Raw genomic sequence first — 22,122 nt, forward strand, 5'->3', positions numbered from 1 at the left:
CAATAGGAATAGGAAAGACAAAATATCAAACATGTAACGTCCGTAAAGCTTGCTAAAGCCAAATGGTAAATAGTCATTATAAGAAGTGTTTTGTTCATAATTTCACAGTTTATGAAGTGTTTTGTTGATAATTTAACATTTTATGAAGTGTTTTGTTCATAATTTCACAGTTTATGAAGTGTTTTGTTGATAATTTAACATTTTATGAAGTGTTTTGTTCATAATTTCACAGTTTATGAAGTGTTTTGTTGATAATTTAACATTTTATGAAGTGTTTTGTTCATAATTTCACAGTTTATGAAGTGTTTTGTTGATAATTTAACATTTTATGAAGTGTTTTGTCCATAATTTCACAGTTTATTTTTGTCAGTAGCTTGCGCCTCTTTATTTGATCTTCACTCCTTCCCCACCCCCGTTGGAAAACACTTTAAAAATTATAAGATGTATGCGTAAGTGATGCATCGACTGACAATGAAAATAAAAAGTATAGTATTAATGTTGATTGTAAATATAGCTTTTTGATTTTATTGTTTGGTTTAAATAGATTTAGTTAAATACAAACATACGGATGTTCATGTTAACAGCACGTTAAGAGCATTTATTTGCTTGATTGATTCATTAGAGCTTAACACGTCACCTTTCTGCGCCGATACGAGACAAAACAAAACGTTTAAAGTAGAATCCCAACCACTGCTTTGGTTTGTATCCAAGGTACAGAAAATCATCCACGGAACTAAGAGGTGAAAAAAAAAAAAAATTGCATTAATCACTCGGCAACGAATAGACATGTAGGGATGGACACAAAACATGAATTGAGTCTTGAAAATATAATGAAAATGATGTCCATAAAAAAAGGAATTTTTCCGTTGGAGGAGCTCCATCTAGTCTCGAATCTCATTATGAAAATTCTGTCTTGTCTCGTCTTGTCCGCCAACCTAGAGGCACATTAGCAGTTAATAAAATTAAATGAAATTATTCTATGATGAGTACAATCCTCTTTTACCTCTTTTAAACTTCATGTTGTCTAAATGTATAAGTAAGTAAGCCCGGAAATTCGATCGGATACGTTCGGATGCGCTCGTGAACGACTAGTTCGATAACAAATTAAATATTTAGTTCGGGGTAGAAATATTTAAATGAAACGAAGAGTAGATAGAAATTAAAGATAATGAGAATTTCTCTGAAATCAAGACTGAGGTTCGAAATGAGAGAACTACGAGAAAAGAAACACAGATTCGATATTGTTCATCACAACCCTTATATAGCTGGGATCGAACCAAAGACTCTCCACATCGGAGGTGAGCCCTCGAACACAGAATTACTGTGCCAGCGTTAAATAAGTTCCAGAAAAGACGACGGATGCAATAACATTAAACTTGTTCTGCAATTGATCTTAATTCTTCCGAAGAATGAATGTTCACTTAAATGAAGAAGAACTTACCTTTTGTTCTTTATTTTTTTACTCAACTTCCACCTACTTATTTTCTTCCTCATACAGTATATATATATATATATATATATATATATATATATATATATATATATATATATATATATATATATATATATATATATGGCGTCACACTCAACAAATACACAGAAATTGACAGCTGAACTACTGGTGTTTTGAAGTGAAACGATTAGTCAAAATATAAAGCAAACATGACGGCAAAAGTGCAATCTTTCAATGAATAAAAAATTGTCCAGTTTTTGAACTAAGTAGAAAATAGTAAGATATGTATATCAGTTGATATTTTCCGAAATGAGAGTTTTCAAGCATATTCAGATAGTGTTAGAAACATTAAAAATTACAAATATACAATGATCACTTACCCTTCTTCGTCGATGGAAGAGATATCGAAGTACAAACGCAGCGATCCCTGTAATTGGAATGAGTGCCAATGCTACCAACACGTAGATAGTGACTCCCATTCCAAGATCTGCAGAAGCGGTGGCACTTCCAGTATCGGCTTCTTCGCCAAACTCGATAACATTGCTCGCTGATTTGTTGGTTTCTGCAGAAGCAGCGGTTGAAGAATTAGCGAATGTTGGTGTAAATAAACTTTCTTCCGAAGTACTGTTCAACTTTTCAGTTGAAATTTCAACATCAACATTTGAGTCTTTTCCAGCTGGTTGTTGAGTAGAAGTATTAATGTTACCAAGGGTATCTTCTACAATTGTAATTGTAGTGGTTATGTGTGGTGAAGTTGTTGTTTCAGGATTGAGTTTGTGAGGCGGTTGTGAAGGAGTTGGAGTAGATATTCTTACATCATCAATGGTAGGTTCTTTGGTTGTAAGTGGTTGTCGTTCCTCACGCATTTCTGGATCTTTAGATGCATCTTCTTCAAGTCTACTGAATTCTTTATCCTTTTCGGTTTCCTGTGATGGAAACCTGTAATCTTGTTGACTGCCATCAATTTTTGGCACAGAAATTGTTGTTGTTTCTTCAATAGCTTCGTTCAGTGATTCAGATCTTTGCTTAAGTATTTCTTTTATATTCAGAGCTCGCTGTTTATTTGAGTTTTCTTCTATAACAAGGGAAGGCAATGTACTTTCCGTTCCAGTTCTATATACCACGTCAAAGTTCTGATCTTGATCGGTTGGTTGATCGCTTTCTACCAGAGTTGGTCTGTTAGTAGTAGGTGTTACAATCTTTGCTCCAAATCCGAAGTCAACGTCTGTAGGAACATTTTCACCTTGAGCAGTTAGTGATTCCAATACTTCCGACAATGAATGAGATTGCTCGAACGGCTTCTCTACTTCTGGAGCTTTAGTGGTGGTTTCCTGCTTCTTATTAAAAAGATCCGATAGAATACTCTCAAGAGATTCATTACTATCAGATGGCGCGAAGTTGATCTCAGTGTTATGAGATTGTTGAACGGTAATAACTGTAGGTATTACAGTTGCTGCTGGAATACTTTGGAACTGAGGACTATCATTAACAGATAAAGGCCTATGGTGTTGAGTGTCTATACTTTCACCTGATGCTTTTGATTCGTGTGTAGCCAGCACTTCTTGGTAAGATTGCACCGATTCTGAAGATGCTGTAACATGCGTTGCTTCTGTTGTTATATCTATTTTTGTTGGGCGTACAGTCGTCATTACGGGTGATGGTGTTGTACTTTTCGTTACTACTTCCTCTGTCATTACCTTCTGTCCATTATTGTTAGTATCGTCGTCATTAACGCGGGAAATAATATCGTATAGAACATGTAATTTTTCTTTACTTCTTTCGTCTTCATTTTCAGAGGAAGAACTGGTAAAGTGACTAGAATTCTGAGGTTCTCCTCTGATCCTTGATAAGAGTTCTTGCTGCAACCGTGTAGTTGATGGTATTGTTTCAATCTTTTTATCTGCAATATCATGGTTTAGCTCTACTGATCTACTTGTTGCCACTTCTGTTATAATTAAAGGCTCCTGCATATGTATTCCTTTGTTTCTCAATTCGTCTCCTTTCGGAACATTGCTCTCAGTACTTGTTGCAAACGGCTGAGGATTGCCTAACGATAACTCATATATTGCAGACCAAGGTTTTTCGGTGCTGCTGATATCTGAAGGAGGATAATTTGTCCATTCTTCATGGTCTTTATCTTTTCGTAAGTTTTCACTTGGAAATGTATTAGGCCTGGCTTGGTTACTTGGGACAGTGAATGATTCCAAGATTGGCTCTGTAACTTCTCCAATCGTAGAACTGCTTGTTGATACAGAACTTGTAGTAGTTACTTTAGAAATGGTTGTTGTAGTGTCGGGAGGTAATCCAGTGGTTGATCTCGTTGGTGCAATTACAGTTGCAGTCATAGTTGATGTTGTTGGAGAAATAGTAGGCATAGTTACTGCTGGTTCGGTTTGTCCCTGAGTAGTAAATTCTTTCGGTGATGCAGTGGTGTAGAAATCTCTGCCTCCAATATTGTTTCGTGGTCCTTCAAGAACAGCATCTTCTCTTAAAATATTTGTTTCAGTTGTGGTTGGTTTGATCGTAGAAAACTCTGGGTGATATTCTTCTTCTATAGAAATTCCATTATCCTCTTTCGACTTGCTTCTTGCGGGGGAAATTGTAAAACGCGAGGAACTTTTAACAGACACTGATGTAACTACAGCGGTTGAGAGAATTTTTGTGGGGAACGTTACAGTTACATCTTGCAAAATGTCTGCTGGCTGTGTTGTTTGGGTTGGAGATATTTCTTCTCTGTATGATGTCGGAGAAATTGTGTCTGCAAGTGTAGATTCAGGTATAACAGTTGTAACTGGTGTCGAAGTCGGAGTTGTAGCTTCAGCTTCTAGCCGATGTAAATTCGACAAAACAGTTGTAAGTATAGGATTGACAGTACTCCAACTACTAGTTTGTGATTCAGCTGATTCTGTGGTCGATTTCTCTTGACTATGATATTTGTTCTCTATCAATTTTCTAAATGGAGGAGGCCTATGAACTCGATTCCTATATTTCGAAAGACGAGTTGATGGTGTAGTCGTGCTTGTTGTTTTAGTTAAACTGGTTCCATTATACCTGTGTGTTCGTCTAGGACCAAGTTGTTTCATTGTAAGTACTGCATTAAAACTGTCGATACTTTGGCTGCTTCCTGAATCAATTGTTATTGTCGGTGTTGATGAAATAGGCTCTGAAAGTGACAGTGATGTCTTTCCAGGTCTGAGCAAAGTTGTCTTATTTGTTAAGGGCCTAAAATGACGGTCTTTATGCACAGGAGAAGACACTGACAAAATAGTTTCAATTCGGAGCACTGGTTTAGAGGAATTTCTCCTTGGGCCATTGCTAAATATGGGCTTCGATATGTATCGAGTTACGTTTCTGTGAGGAGAAGAACTTCTTTGAGATGTGGTGTTGATTTGGCGTGACGAAACGGGCACAGTACTCACATTTGTTGTAATTGTTGTGGTTGTTATATTTGCACCGTATTTACCTCGAAGTAGTTCTCTAGCTGGAATAGGTTTCCTGATAAAAGAAGGCCTTCTTATGTTTATCACAGTCTTTATAGTAGGAATTGCTGTTGGTGTAGATAGAACTGAAGTTGTTGGAGATGGGCTTAAAGTAGTTGTAAATGTTCTAACAGTTGCTGAGATTGGTTTAATGGTAATTCCCTTTATTGGTTTAACAAACGTTGCTGTTGTTGTTCTCACTGGACTAGAGGCTATTGGTTTGACTGAGCTTGTTACTATTGGTGATTCGGTAATTGTACTACCTGTAGTGGTTGTTGTGGTGGATGGTTTCCTAGCAATCACCACTACTTTACGTCTTTGTGGTTCAACAACAGTATTTCTTTTACCAGATGCCACAAAAATTCGCCTCCTGGCTGGTTGTGTAACAGTTTTATTAGTATTAGTCAATAGTTTGGTTCCATTTTTTAGTTGTGGCGAAACTAACTCGTTTTCAACAGTAACTGGTCGTCCTCCGTATAAATGTTTCCTAAAGAAATCAATACTGTTTGGTAGCGTAGGCCTTACAACTATAGGTGACGCTACTGATTCTTGAAGAGATTGAACTTCCATAAAATCATCTTCTATTCTAGGTTCTTTGGAAATGCGGTTAATAACCAAAGATGGAGAAGATTCTGTCGTTGATACGTTTGTAATAATATCCTTTCGCTCGAAAACTTGACTATAATTAGTAATACCAACTCGTTGAGTATTATCACGATTTACAACTTTCCAATCAGATTGGATTTCACCATAGTTAATGGGTTGAGGTACATTTCTGTGAGGACTACCATCTACCTCAAAAGATGATGAGACAATGTTTTCTGGATTTATCCCCTTCCACTCTGATTGGACTCCATGCAGTGGTGCATCTTGTTGTGGAGAATCGTTAACAGTCAAAGATGGGCGAATTTTTTCTCGGTTTCGTACTTTTCTTTCAGATTCCTTTCCATGTTTGTCCAATTCGTGTAGTTTGTTGTTGTCTGAATTTGTTTGTGGTTTATCCTGGTTACCACTTTCTTTGTGATTAATTTCTCTGCTATAAGGAACAATTCTACCTCTCTGTTTATTTTCATTAATGACGTTTTTAGTATTTTGCGCTGTAATTATTGATGGTGTTGCAGAAGAAATCTTCTTACCAAAATCGAGAAATGGTATAATTTCTTCACCTGCAGATTCTTTTCCTGAATAAGCGTTCGGATTGAAAGATTCGAACCGATTGTGATGCGTGCTGCCGACACTTAACGCTGATGATACGGACGACGACAGTAAAGGGAATGGAGGTGGCTCTAAGTTGTCTTTAGATGTGTCTGTTTCCGGTGATGAGGTTGTACGACGTGGGGAGTGAGTCGTCGGTGGAGTGCTTGTTGTTGTTGTAGTTGTTGAAGTAGTAGTACTCGTAGTGGATGTTGTGCTTGTAGTAGTAGACGTAGTTGTTCGTATACCTCTTCTTGGAGGTGATGTTGTAGTAGTAGAACTAGTAGTAGTAGTTGCCGTGACCCGAATCGGCCTTCTAGATGATGATGGAGTAGCTGTTGTTGTTGTCGCCGAAATTCTAACAGCTCTTCTGGATGATATTGTTGAAGATTGTGGCGATGGCGTTGTAGAAGTGGTTGTACTTGTGGAGATCCTCACACCTCTCCTGGGTGTTAATGTTGAAGAAACAGGCGATGGTGTTGTTGAGGTAGTTGTCGAACTAGTGGAAGTTGTGGTTGATATTCGAATTGCTCTTCTTGGAGTTGATGGTGTAGTAGAAGTTGTTGTAGTTACCCTCAGTGTTCTTCTGGGAACAACTGCTGAAGAAGATTCATTATCAGAACTACTATTTGTTACTTCTGGTCTTGCAGGACGTCTTACAACTGACCTGTTTCCGTACGGAGCACTGGGTCTTACAGTTTGCCTTCGTACAGGTCTCTGCGTTGGTGGTCTTGTCGCCCTTCGTGGTCTCTGAGTTGTACTTGTTGATGCTATCACTCTTACTTCTTGTTTAGTTTGAGCTCCTCTTAAAGCTGAATGTCTGATTGTTGGTCTTCTTGTTGGACGTACTACATACCTTGATGCTACTGTTGGTTGAGGTTTAACAATACTAGCACCGGTAGTCGTAGGCAATATGGTACTTTGGAATGGTATTGGTGTAGTTTCTTCTAACAATGATACGATTGCGTTGCTCTCCTGATCGTAATTCTGAATATTTTGGTCACGAGGCAATAAGTCTTCTATTTTTAAAGAATCTTTGGTAGTAACTTCATTTCTGTCTTTTGTAACATCTTCCTCTTCTCTGTCTATTGCCTCTGCTTCTGTAAACGGGATGAGGATAACATTATGAGCGGATTCGTGAGGAACGACATCTATTGGCGGTGGTGGAGGAGGTAATGGAGTAGTAGAAGTAGTACTGGTAGTGGAGGATTTTGGCCTATTATCATAACGACCTACAGCCAAGGGGAAATACGGTATCCTTTGACTGTTTTGAAGAAGGAAGCGTCTTCGATTTGTCATTAACGTTAAAATGTCATCTTTGGCATCTGACTTTGGTTTCCGTTCTACATTTAGCACCGGAACATAAGGTCCGTAGTCTATGAACAGCGTCCGACCTGAAAAAAAAGATTTGTTTAGACATATGATTTTATTTAAACAAAATTTTAACACAATAAACATGACATTGATACAGTATGATGATAGACAATAAACTTAATGTATAGATGCTATTTGTTTTGGTTTCAATAGGGAATCGTAAATGTACATCATTGTAATAATGAAATGATGGAATATTAATGTTCGAGTTGTACTCCAAATACTGCATTCTAAGGGGATCTTTGGTTTTCCGATCACTGAAAATTAGAAACGGTAAGGAATTTCAAGGAAGAACTGTATTTACTTCGATAAATTCTAAAAGGTTATCTATTACTCAGATGATCTCACTATCCTAGATACCAAATTTAATGCATAGAGAAAAATTAAGTATTAACAAGAAACAGTACTGAGAAGCTATATTCAAAATTGAAATATAATTAGGCTCCATTACCTTATATTTTTAGATTTTTAAAATATGCTATCCATGACTATGAGAAGTCTTTAACAACTGATATTTGTTTCACCTTCCAGTTTCCATATTCATTCCCATATATTATAAGGACGAGTCGTAAGTCTTGCAATATTTCCATAATCCAAACAGCAAGTGCGTGTATACACCGGGATCAGGGCCAAATTTAGGGGGGTGCAAAGGTGCACGCGTAGCCCACTTCGTACGCACGCGTAGCCCACTTAAGTATACACTACCTAAAGTGAGAAGCTAGCAGTGAAAATAGCAACACTTCCGAAACTTTCTGCTGTCATGTTTCCGTTTGGCCTTAAAACAAGGGCAAGTTTTGCAAAGTCGATAGTTTAAGTCAATTTTCTAAAAGTTGAAAGAAAAGGATTCACCGAGAATAGACACTTAGCTTTTCCAGGGCATTTCCTAATTCACACCACAAATGTCTAAAGGCATTTAAAAAATTCCAATCCAATTCAAATGTACTGGTAGCTATTGGTGCACTTCCCCTCAGAAAATCCTGGATCCGACCCTGAAAGGGATCGACCGTATGTACAAGGTCAAACTGTCCCGAAAAGTAGAGCTGCAAGTGGACTATTTACCAAGGAGGCCGGCACTTCGTCAGTATTTTTAGTCAGTTTGTAGTGGCAGTGACGATGAATGGTCAACAACGTCTCATACATGAACTTTTATCGTATGAGTCACAGCATATCAACTCCTTGATTCAAGAAATTTCGTGCAAGTTGTAAGTTGTAGAAGATCAACCAAGGTCCGACTGTCCGAGGTAACAGATTCTGAGGTCATATGACACGCCATTGAGGAAAATCCATCCACCACACACTACAATTGTCAAACCAACCCGGCATGTCTCAGGCCACAGTAGTGCATCACTTTCACGAACTCGGGAAAACCATCAGGAGCTACAGCAATGTGCTACATGAATTCACCCCAGATCAGGCCCAGAGGAGAGTGGATGTCTGCTGGTAAATGTGAAAATCTGCGTGATGTGTATTTCCTAAAATGGACTGTCACATGTGATGAAACATGAGTGCTCTTCCGAATTCCGAATGTGCAAAAACAATGGTTGAGTAAAGGCCAACTTCCAGAACCGGTCGACAAGTAGGATCGTTTCGAGTATGAAATCAGGCTCTATGTATGGTGGAGCTACTAGTGGGTAATTCACGTAGAGTTTGTTTTTAATGGTCGTACCATCAACAGCGACCTTTATTCCGAACCGTAGAGTGGATGTAATCCGCACTACGCAAGCACGCCTTGCTACAACAGAATAACGCAAAACCATATTTAGTTCGACAACGTAACAAAAAATTCAGGAACTTGATGGCATTAAATTGATGTCACACCTGGCCTATAATCCTTCGGATTACTATCTTTTTCGGACTGTGACCAGCTCGAGGTGAAAACAGCACTGGCTGACTTCTCTGCCTCCAAGAACAAGACGTAGTATCAACGTGAAATCGAGAAACTAGCAGAAAGGTGGCTGCAGATAATCCAACACTAGGGGCTATAGTTGGAATAATAACCTGTTTTCTTTGTACTGTATTAAATACAAGTATGTTGTGTACCAGAATATTGCGAGACTTAGACTCGTCCTTGTAAAACCGTTATAGGATTGAATGTTTTTTTTCTCAATATGGATTTAGTGCCCAAAAAATGGGCTCAATCTTGGCTCTAGTGCATCTATTGAAACTGGAAATAATAGAAATCAACTATGACATCCGGTTTCAATGCATAAAATGCTAATAGACAGCGAGAAACAGTTTCTTTGAAGTTAATTTGGTGTTCCAAGGATAGATCCAATTTCGGCTTTAATCTCTTTATAGAAACCGAAAGTGATCGAAATTCAATTTCGGTTTTAATAGATAGAAGAAAATCACTTCTGGTTTTAATACTCGATTTCCATAGAGCGAAAGCAGTAAGAGAAATAGCAAGAATTTTATATATATATAAGCTAGTTTAAACACATAATTAGAACCTAATATAATAGTTAGAAAGACTGTAATAGTGAAGCAGAGGTAAAAGTGGATCTGAAAAGGTAGGGGGATGAATGACGTCACGCCGTCCCCCGTACCTATCTTAGTTCATTATATTTTTTAAGGAAGTGGAGGGACGCCATAGATATTTTGGAAGTGGAGGAAGGGCATCCTCACGCGTTCACCTCACTTTTACCCCTGATGTGAAGCAAAATTCGCCTATTTTAAAACTGATTGATGTCATTCATAGTTCACATTATTCTTTTAGCACGTTCGTATTTATTAGCAGCAGTAATCAGAATAAACAAAAGTCCTCATTAAAAGTTCCTACTATAATCTAATTCTACAATGATTCCGAGCAAACTCAAAGTAGAGTTGACTGGAATGGTCCCGAGTTCGATTCTCGATTAGCAGTTTCCATTAGCCAATTAGGCAAGCATAGGATGTAACAAAGAAACTGGAGTTTCTATAATAGCAAAAGCCTAATGTGGTTCGTATCCCATGTTAAAGTTGTAGGTCCACGTCTCATATTGCCTCGGTGCTAAATGGCACGCTAAGTGCCTAATCAACGATGCTACGTTTTAAAAAAAATCTCACGACCAGATTATATGACTCACTCCTGAGTATAAAGGAAAATGTGTTTCCATTTTATTCTTTCTTTTGTAAGGTAAGTAAAACGAATTTATTTTCATTTTTAAAATTAAAATTTCTTTAATTGCAAGTCTAGAATCTGATCACTCTATGCATACATATCAGAACGACAGACTGTATGGTTAAACAAATTTTACTCTGTAAGATTGAAAACTCAGATTTAAAAATCTGCCTGCAATTTGCTGTTACAGCTTAATCCAACAGAGAAGTTGCAGTAATGTTTAGCATACCATCGAAATCCAATAAAAAATCTTGCTTGAATCATCGAGAAATGTTAATCTGAGAAAGCAACTCCGGACATTTCAATTTTGCATGCCCTCAGACAACCGGAAGTTACGATTCTGAGAACAATTCATGCGTGGTATTTTGCGTAAGAAACTCACACGCAACTAGGAAGATAATGTAATCCTCATGATATAGGTGCGTGTATCGCGTGTAATGTAATGTATTACGTATGGTCCATTTTTCAACCTAATACCGGACATGCATTGTTTTCAAGTGTACATACCATACATGACTTCACTTTGTTACGATGCTGTATGTCGATGGTGGGCGAAAGTGAAACCGGCGGATGAGTTCTTTAAGGAGCTTTCTACCCAACCCACTAGCACGTGGAATCTGTGCAACTTCACTTCTTGTTCTGATAGATGGGTAAACGAACTGCAACAACACGGGATGAAGAAACGCCTCACCCACTTTCGCCTTAAACACTCAGTCATGATTCAGGCGAACATGATCGCACGCAATGAATGATTACTAGGGCACAGAGTACTAATTAAAATCAACAAGAAGATTTCTGGCATTTCATGCCGTTTGTTTGTATACTAAATACCATCTTTTAAGATCTTGTTTCAAAATGATAATTATTCTATTATAATAATATGTATATGTTTGCGACAGAAGCATGAAAGTTACTTTCGTGTTCTGGTAAGAGCTACCCGGAAATGTTTCGTAAAATTTAATATGTACTGAGCAGTACAAAGGAGTGAGGTATATACTAACTGCAGTTTTATGATAATACTACAGAAAATATTAATTTCTAGTTTCTGCAAATTAATGACATACGTAAGGGGGTATGTTTCGGGATTTAAACCAGGGACCGCGATGTGTCAGTGGTAGAACGTTTACTTCTGGTGCATGGTTTCCCTGGTTTGATGTCAGCTCGCATCAAGTGGAGTTTGTGGTCAACAAACACCATATGTGTGAATTTTCTCGGGATTCTCCTGTTTCCTCTCACTTTCTTCAATACACCATTTTATTCATTTTCATCATTACCCTCTTCTTTAACATATATGGTGTAACCATGTGACGCAAAACGGGAAGATTTCATTTCATTTTTCGGGATTTAAACCTCCCTTTAGCAAGAATCGGCGCGGAAGACAGGGTGCGATTCACAGTGAGAGCTCATATGGTTCCTATCTTACGTTATGCTGCATGTCCACGTCTCACATAGCATCGGTGCTGAACGGGACGTTAAATTCTAAAGCAACCAAATAACCAACAAAAATCACGCTTGTCCTGAAAAGAAATGAGATTGAGTGCTTGAATGATGAAATTCAGCGTATGCCACTGCTATGAATAAACTGTTTACACACAAAAAATGTTTTCAAAGCTCCTTCAAAACTATTTGGCCTTATTGCTAGAAGTAGAAGCTAAGCTTAGTCACAGATCAGATACCATTTAACTCAGTTATAGGTCAAAACTAACTAACTCTATGGCCTATGGAACCCGGAGGTTCAATGCCGCGTTCACAAAAGCTCTCCACTGATTTCTATCCTTAGCCAATTGGATATAAGTCAATGGAGAGCTTTTGTGAACGCGGCATTGAACCTCCGGGTTCCATAGGCCATAGAGTTAGTTAGTTTTGACCTATAACTGAGTTAAATGGTATCTGATCTGTGACTAAGCTTAGCTTCTACTTCTAGCAATAAGGCCAAATAGTTTTGAAGGAGTTTTGAAAACACTTTTTGTATGTAAACAGTTATTATTATTGCCAGGTTGAATCGAAAAAAATTGGAATCTGCAATACGCGTGTTCTGCGTATTTGGAAAATATTTGTATTTTTGGAGCAATGCTAGTAAAGCACAACTTAAAGGAAACCTGACCTCTGATTAATGGGAAATTGAACAACATAAAAACTGACCATATCTTGTAAATCATTGATAGAGATTCCCCTTGGTAGACTGGTGACTGAGATTCGATTTCCCTCTAGGCTTGTGTTTTGTTTGTTTGTTTATCTTAGTCTGTCATTAAATATGCAGTTGAACTATCATTTATATGCAATAATAGGGACTGGAGCCGCATTTAAAAAGATAGTTGATATACTAAACGACCAATTCAATTGGGCAGGAGTCGTGATACATTCAAAGTCAGGCGCGTGCACTGTTCATTTGGGCAGCGTTGCTAGAAACATCTTTAAGTTTTACGTCCCACGATTATGCTGGCTAGGCTAAAGAAGACGGTGATGATGAGAAATAGATGAAATGGTGGAATGAAGAAAGTGGGAGGAAACGGGAGAACCCCGAGAAAACTCACGCAGATGGTATTTGTCCACCACAAAGTTCACTTGACGCGAGCTGGGATCGAACGAAGAATGCCATGCACCAAAGGTTAACGCTCTATAACTGAGCCACCGCGACCCCTAGCGTTGATAGAGTTTGCGAACATTTTAATGATCGTAGTTTAGTTGTAGAACAAAAAATATATGAATATATAAAGAGATCACGTATAGGTACCAATGAAAGTGGACTTAAATCCTATTTTGAGAAGCTCTGGATAATGCGAAGACATATACAATTCAGAAAACCACAAGTATGACTCATTATTTAAGATCATAGCGAGATATTATCTCATGAAAGGAGATTACCTAAGGGTTAAATTTCTTAAGCAATAAGCATAAAGAGAAATAATTATTTATAGTATCAAAGGCTTTATATATATATCGATGTAAATAAACCAAATTTGGAGTTTTCTGCTACGAATTGAACAGCATAAGGAAGACATTCTAACAAATTTAGTCAGGAAGAATAGTTCAATTAAAGGAAATAAAAATCGAATATTGTTCAGGTAAGTTATTACAAAGATATAGAATTAGATAGAAGATTCTCGTTATTTCTCACAAAGAATGATTAAGTGTAAAAGAGAGAAGACTTGTAAAAACCTAAATCTATAGGTATCGTTTGTATATCAAGCCAGTTTAATTAAAGCTTGATTTCAAGCCTGCAGCAACTTTAACCAATTAGTCACAGAATGCAACATTTGGAAATTTCAGTTTAGTACGTACCATTAATTTTAACAGCAAAAGTGTGCCTTCATAAATACATAAGATATTCAGAAAGTAATGCACCTTTCACCTTGCGAGGAACGTAAATGATATATAGTATATCACACCAATATACTTAATCATCATAACATCACCACGGGCAAATATTACACAATGGCATTAAAGATGTGTACTTTGTAACAAAAAACTTAAAAAAATAGCGTGAATCAGTCATTCATGGCATTTTTTATGTTGTATAAAATAAACGAGTGTACAAATTTACATTGAATACACAGATATGCACAAACAACAAAAATTACATATTAAACACAAATCAAAATTAAAGGGCTATAAAGTTGCCGTGAAGTGAACTGTCATGAAAGCAGAACTTAAGTACGTCAAATTTTAAAGTGATAATGAATTGAATTTTATTAGAAAGAAAAACATGTGTGTTATAGTTGCATAATAATCGGAGATTATTCAGTTGAACCACTTTCATTCTTTTGTACAAGAGTTGAATCAGAACAGACATATAGCAGGGTAACTCTTACGGCATGTAGGTTGCTTTCTTTGTTTTACGGAACCATGAATACAATTTTCATTTATATAATTCTGAAAAGAAATTATGGTTGTTATAACAATAAATATACGAACACTTAATCAAGTTTCATTAGACACCATTTTGAACAATACACTGTAAGATTACTCAGTTGTATTACAATGAATCACTGTCGAAGTTTAACAAGTCCATCCTTATTGAATTACAGCCAGGAATACCTAACAGTGAAAGTACAATTTGATATTAAAATAGGAAAGTGGCGCACCCACGGGGATCTTCCCCCCCAAAGCTTGAACCGCTCCCAACAAAAAATTTTGGGTGTGTGCCTGAAATAGGGTTTTCAGATGTCCCGACTTAGTCGGGACAGTCCCCGATTTACATCATCTGTCCCCTCAAAATACTGTTCAAATCACCTAATGTCCCGGTTTTTCTCCAAAATAATATTATATTTGTGATATTCAAAAATATCGCTTTTATTAGTCATCGATTCACGTCTCTTAGAACTTCATTCGAACATTATGTTCATCGATGCCCAAGGAGCTTATCTTATAATATTGTATCACGAGAACGAAATTCACAAACTAACGGCGAATGGTGCATTCATTCATCATTCGTAGTCCAAACGCAGTATTAACGTTTTTCTGTGGCTTACTGTGCAGAATGTCTCAGTTTGAATTCGTAAAGAAAAATAACTCGTCCTCCATGGTGCTCTTTCATACGACCCTGTTGAACAACGCACTGACTCCTAGCTACAAGTTAGAACGTGGACCTTTGCTGTACGAGCACTTGTGTTGGATTCCAACTTATTATTATTTCAATAATTCTGATATTTCAGCAAGTGTCAAGTGCACAGCTATAATTATACTGTGAATTTTCATAGAGTTCCTGTTCTTTTAGTCAGAAAATCTGGAAGCAATATATTAAAATATTGAACAATACTACTACAATACATTCCTTACTTTAATCTCTACCATATCCCTTGTGCTACGATCGCTGTAACTTATCAATGATGAAATGACTTATTCGTTGCAATTCTATTGGAAAATCTTATAGTGTATACACTAAAATAAGTTTGCACAAGAGATAAAAATCCCTTACTATCTCCAATATTTGTGTTCTCCCTTTTCTAAATGCAGAGTTTCTCATCTTTACAGTACGGCAGATCCAAGTTCGAATTCTCGGAGGACGTTTATGATGTTCATTTCGCTTCGGAATAAAATCAAGCACTTACGTCCTCTGTCAACAGTGTTGACTTATATAGAATAAGCTCTTCAGTACAAAGCGCGATTTGAACCATTATCTCGCTTTGGATTTGGACGCTTTTGCACTTGGAATCCATCACAAGATCTCGTACATCAAAGGTTCACGTTCTAACTTCTAGCCAGGAGTCAGTGCGTTGTTCAACAGGGTCGTATGAAAGAGCACCATGGGGGACGAGTTATTTTTCTTTACGAATTCAAACTGAGATATTCTGCACAGCAACCCACAGAAAAACGTTAATACTGTGTTTGGGCCACGAAGGATGAATGAATGCACCATTCGTCGTTAGTTTGTGAATTTCGTTCCCGTGACACAATATTACAAGATAAGCTCCGTGGGCATCGATAAACATAATGTTCGGATGAAGTTCTAAGAGACAACGTGTCAGCAGACCCTCGGCAAAGTATTGCTACTATTTAGATTAGTTAGGCATACATCATTGTACTATCGTGGCAGTTTTTTGCAGTCGGTATGGTCAAAGAGTTGGACTCATGATTCTGCATGAGTTATTACCAGCCAATAAGAATCGCCGTCTGGAAGTGTGCCGTCTGAGGTAAGGAATAACCTGGAATATTTTCTGCATGAAATTGTTACTTCTGATGAAATATCGATCTCTTACGAAAATCGTAAATAGTTGGATCGCGATCAACGTGCATCATGGTTTTCTAAACCACCTACCCACCCAAAGATCTATGATAAGTGTGATTCATCATATCTTTCTCAAGTGAAGTGAAACCATCAGTGCGAATTGTTACCGGGATCAACCCCATGAAATACACCGTAAACTTCTCCACAAGCGTCTAACAATGCTCAACAGACATGGTGTTCTCTCATGTTGCACGAGGAAAGACCTTCCCTGATGATCGGGTGGTATAACGCGTGGTTAAGAACTCCCGCCACAGAATCCAATCATCTGCTAAGCAATGGTGAACATGTGTGGGTTACAGATGACAACTATTTTGATGAAATAGGAATTGTAGTTCACATCTTTTTGGCCTTTGGAAATGACGCATCTCTAGTGTGTACATTTCATTCACACGAACCTAATACTAGAAAAAAGTAACGAGGGGCTCCTACATGATTATTCAATTATTACTTACATGCATATAAACTATTGTAGTTAAATATCTCTAATTTACCATATTTACACCAATATAAGCGCAATTTTTTTCTTTCAAAGGGTAGAGCTTAAATTCGCGAGGGGCCATTATAAACGAATGAAACGTTTGTTTGGAAAAATGGTAGAGATAACGACAGATACCGGCAAACACTTGCTAATTGTTATTTCTTAAGCTTGTTTATTGTTACTGTTTGTGGTTAGCATTTTATTTTTATAATAAATGTAACATTGCATATAAGTTCAAGAATCATTTTCAGAACGGATTGAGATACTATCGGTAACTCTATCTGGAAATATACCTCTAAGTCATTACTTTTGCAGCCAATGAAGAACCATTAGGTTGGCAGCTGCGTAAATTTTGTGTAGTGATCTTATAGGGGGTGCTTGAATAAGCATAAAAAACCGGATTCTAAAAACCAACACAATATGTTAGGATGGGAAAATGAAATAAAATTAAGTTTTACGTCCTACAGTTATGCCGGCTAGGCTAAAGGAGACGGTGATAATGAGAAATGAATGAAATGGTGGCATGAAGGAAGTGGGAGAAAACGGGAGAACCCTGAGAAAACCTACAAGCTTGGATCGAACCAAGAACCCCATGCACCAGAGGTGAACGCTCTACCACTGAGCCACCGTGGGTCTATATATTAGGCTGGGGCACATATATACAACAGGCACTTATATTCGAATAAATACAGTATTTTTTCTACGAAAACTTGTGGTGAAAGGAAAAATTATAAAATACTCTTAGATGGATAACTTTGGAGCGGGAGACACGAGTTCGATTCCATGTGGGAGTAATTTGACTCGGATTCCAACCATACTTGTAGGTTAACGTTCCTTGTATTATACACCCTCGATATAGAAGATAAAAGTAAAAGCAAATAACAAGTGAAATACTCTAGATATGCGGCAAATATAAAGTAAGTATTTTAAAACAAAAAGAACTTTCCTTCAGAATCACTAAACAAATATTGTAGAGGAGTGGTAGAAGGAGGAATAAGATCGCCCAAGGAAAAAGTGAAAAACAGAAAAATATTTCATCACATCCTATTACCTATTACAGCGAAAGAGAACTAAGTACATCGTGGTATGTATATAGCATATCTTAGAAGTCAGTGCCTTTTGTTTTCTGTAACGTATGGTACCATGTAAAGCATGTTATGACGAAATCAAGTACGTTTTTGTTTTTTTAAGTATTATTTTCGCTTTCTTCTGCCGCCAGCTATAGGTAGATGGTAAATCCAGATGAAATAGAAGACCTCAGTGGACCCCGAACGCCTACCTTACCTACGAGGATCTCAGTGTTGCGTGATTAAGAAAGAAGTACAGTTAACGAACCCATCCTTCACACTGTTAACACGAATAACCACAAACCAAAGGGATGGTAAATATAGGGTGTGTGCAGTGAAAGTAATCCCGCCTGTTTGCAGTTGATGTATGTTTTGTCGGGTGTGTGGTTATTCACATTCATATTCAAGACGGAATAAGTATGTAGGCCTATGTTTATAAGCGTGGTTACAATTTGTTTACATATTTTGACTGATTGCAATGAGAAGAAGACATTTTTCACTTTCCTTCTTTGATATCAGAAAACAAATTGTTTCACTCTGTGTTTATGTTACAAATGATAGTTATGCAATGATTTTAGCTGGTACTTTTTCGCAATTTCGTATGCAAATTTTTGGAGTTGATCAACAGATACTGTACTTACTCTGAAGAAAACAAAGAGGAAAATTACTCAAATTTTATTTTCAATGCTCTTCATAGTGCTAGAAGCACTTTAATCAATTTATAATTTGGATTGGCCATTAAAATAAAACGATAATGACTAATTGATACTTTTGGCAAATTTATAATCCCGGTATATGCTGTTAAAATAGGTACTGAAAACTTATTTATTCAATACGTTATTGAAGTTACGAGAAAATTAACTAGTATAATTTTTCTTTATTCAAACAATTATTTAAACCGTTCTTTGTAGTGTTTCTTATAAGACGAGACATTTCTCATCTCGTCTCAAAAGTAAATCTAAGATCGAGGCGAGAAATACGAGGGCTGTGCAGAAAGTACAAGACGTTTTGCTCTATCGCGGCAGTGGGCGGGCTAGAATCACCATCTTGGTGATCAATGGCTACGTTAACCATGTTTTCGTTTACTGCTGTTGCTGGAGCATCTGGATCGCCTTGCTTTATTGTTGAAATACGGTTCCCTAAAAATTCACTGTGGATTGTAGCAGAACATCATCACATTATGCTTGCTGCAACAATCTGTACGCTTCCATTACGAAATTCTGTAATTGAACACAAAGCTTTAAAGTAGTATATTGCTCTTCATGAATTGACTCTATTTCGTATATAGCAGTGATGCCAACCTGGAAACTTATAAAATCCTATTTCGTATATAGCAGTGATGCCAACCTGGAAACTTATAAAATCCTATCTTGCAAGCTAGAAATTCCCATTTTGCTCTTAAATTTCCACGCACAATACTAATTACAGAATTTTCAAAATTTGTAAAATATGAAAATTGAAACATGTTACTTACTTTTTTCGATATTTGAGTGAATTATTCGTAAATTTTGATCTTCTAAATTCCTAATAAGTATTTTCCTTAATTAAAAGACACTATTGAAATTGTTGATCAAAACAAGTACATTTTGTTATTAGAATTTAGTACTTGCTCACGCTTTTGTGCCATAATGTTCTACTGAACTTAACGAAACTTGACAAACTCTAATCTCCAGTTATTCCGTGTGGAAAGTTTCTCGCGTGTAATTTATTTTCTTCATGATTTTTTAAACTCCAGAGCATCAATTTACGTTCCTTGATGTTTTTTTTTTTTTTTTTTTTTTTTTTGAGATTCAAAAGTCTGCATAAATCACTGTCACATTAATATGGACTTTCAAATTACAAAGTTTGACAATTACAATTGATTTTACGTTTATTCGTGGGTCATGAGCCTATTTCCCTCTCATGGAGAATTTTGTTGGCGTTACTGAGATAGACAAATGAAAAATCCCATATATGCTGCCAATTTGGACGAAAATTCCCTTTATCCATATTCGGAAGATTAATGGCAAAAAATCCCACAAAATGGGATTTTTTCCACGGGTTGGCATCACTGGAATATAGGCAACTGGTGAATAGATATTGTTTGCTCGTATCCTGCACACAGACGCACGCAGTGACATTTTATTTTGGTCTACCAATCAGGGTTGATCCGTTTTCGCATTCAACATTGTTTGAATAATGTGTCTTCGCTGTGTGCGATGAAATAAAAACTCAGTTTGTTGACCGACCCTCGTACATATACATACATTTTTGTTGTTTCTTGCAAATTAATTCCTATATCGAATATAGGAAGGAAACTTATTTAAATTACAATAATATAATACAAAACAAAAATAAATTCTGAAAGAACTTTATGAAAAGCTTCTACACACAAAATATTGCTGCCTACATTTCTGAGTGACACCTAGTTTTCCTTCCTGAGTTTTGTCCTGACTTGATCTCGAATTACCATGATCTGTCGGTGAAAGTGCACAGAGAAAAGTGGTAGCTTTGCAAAAAAGAAAGAACCTTGTTCACTTTCTCCCAGATGCATTAGTTTTTTACATCTTCTGCATCACTCGTACTTCACTCTCTCTCTCTAATCGGCATAAGGTCAAGCATCAAGCAACGAGCATGAATAAAAACAGAAAAGGAATTTGTTCGGCTCACGACAGAAAATTTAGAAGGAAAAAAGAGAGAAGAGAAGCAAGAAAATGTGAAGAACTGGTTTTTGAGCTCGTGTGGCTTGTTGCCGTGATAATTGACGTGTCTTGCTGAGTACACTGATGATGAACTGTTATTGCTCAATATGAAAAAAAAAACTAGTTTTCTTTACAGATATAGTGAAAAAAGGGGCAAATTAGAGTAAAAGGTACTTGGCAAAAAAAAAAAAAAAAAAAAAAGTGACGATACGAATTATCACTAATTTTCATTTTAAATGATCTTCCGCCTTTCAATTTCCGACAGAAAAAGGTACTAAGCTACTATTCATTTACCTGTGTCGGGATTTTTCGAAATCGAACTTTTAAACTGCATAGCCGACTGGCATGGTGAAGAGATTTTAAGGCACAGCGGCTTGCGATTACAATAACTGTTTGTCATGGGGTTCGAATCCCGATCAGGGTCATCCTCTATCGGCCTATCATAATTTATTTTATTATCATCATTCATTTCTTATCCTGTCTCCTGTAGCCTGAAAAGATCGGATATACAAATAGAATTCATAAATACGTAAATTCTGGTTTATTAAAAAAAAAAAAAAACAGTAAAGAGGATTACACGAAATTTACGATTTTATGCTGGTAATTAAAGCAATTCTATTAAATACTCTGTCATAACCCAAGTATGAGGGGTTATAATCTGACCAATATTTATTTAAAAACTGTTAATCTGAAAAATATTTGTAATTATTAAAAATTTTTACCTTCAAGAAATATTTACTTTTTAACCTCAAAAAATCTAATCTGAGCACATTTTTCCATGTTTGGGATATGGATTACCACCGTTAAAAATCACAGTTACTCGATTTTTTTTTTTTTTTTTTTTTTTTTTAAGGATTGGCCGCATTAACAAACGGCCGAGATAATAATCTCTTTAACTGTGTATTGCAAAATAAAATAAATATTTGCTTTCGTTGAAGAGTTATCGAGTGGAGTACTGATGGACGGACGTATTAACATTACAATCTTAAAAGTCCTACTAGCGTGATCCTAGTAACATTACAAGGTTATAAAGACCCACTAGTGTGACCCTAATAATATTACAATCTTATAAGGGCCCACTAGCGTGATCCTAATAACATTTCAATCTTAGAAGGCCAACTAGCGTGATCCTAATAACATTACAATTCCATAAAAGGACCACTAGCGTGACCCTAATAACATTACAATCTTATAAAGGCCCACTAGCGTGATGCTAATAACATTACAATCTTATAGAGGCCCACTAGCGTGATGCTAATAACATTACAATCTTATAGAGGCCCACTAGCGTGATGCCAATAACATTACAATCTTAAAAGGGCCACTAGCGTGATTCTAATATCACTCTTATAAAGACTCACTAGCGTGATCCTAAAAAAAAATACAATCTTCTTGCTTCATCTCAAGAAACTACAGTAAACTTCGAAACTAAAGGGATACAATACTGAAACCAGAAGTGATAAATGAAGAGCTTCCGTGTCAATAGAGATAAGAGCGAAGGTGAAACATATTGGTGCGCTCAACCGGAAACCTATACCTCGCAATATTTTGACAGGTTTTTCTCTCTA

General features: G+C 36.8%; 1 protein-coding gene across 1 annotated transcript in view; it reads right to left on the reverse strand.

The window, feature by feature from the left end:
- Positions 1 to 22,122, reverse strand: part of LOC145662912 (uncharacterized) — a 248,592-nt gene that overhangs the window by 69,526 nt on the left and 156,944 nt on the right. Inside the window, exon 2 of the mRNA XM_081728917.1 lies at positions 1,834 to 7,520. Coding sequence (XP_081585043.1) covers positions 1,834 to 7,520 — 5,687 coding nt within the window. The remainder of the gene's footprint in view (positions 1 to 1,833; positions 7,521 to 22,122) is intronic.

Source organism: Thermobia domestica, chromosome 10, assembly GCF_964235325.1.
Source record: "Thermobia domestica chromosome 10, izTheDome1.hap1.1, whole genome shotgun sequence".
In the NCBI taxonomy this organism is placed as follows: Eukaryota; Metazoa; Arthropoda; class Insecta; order Zygentoma; family Lepismatidae; genus Thermobia; species Thermobia domestica.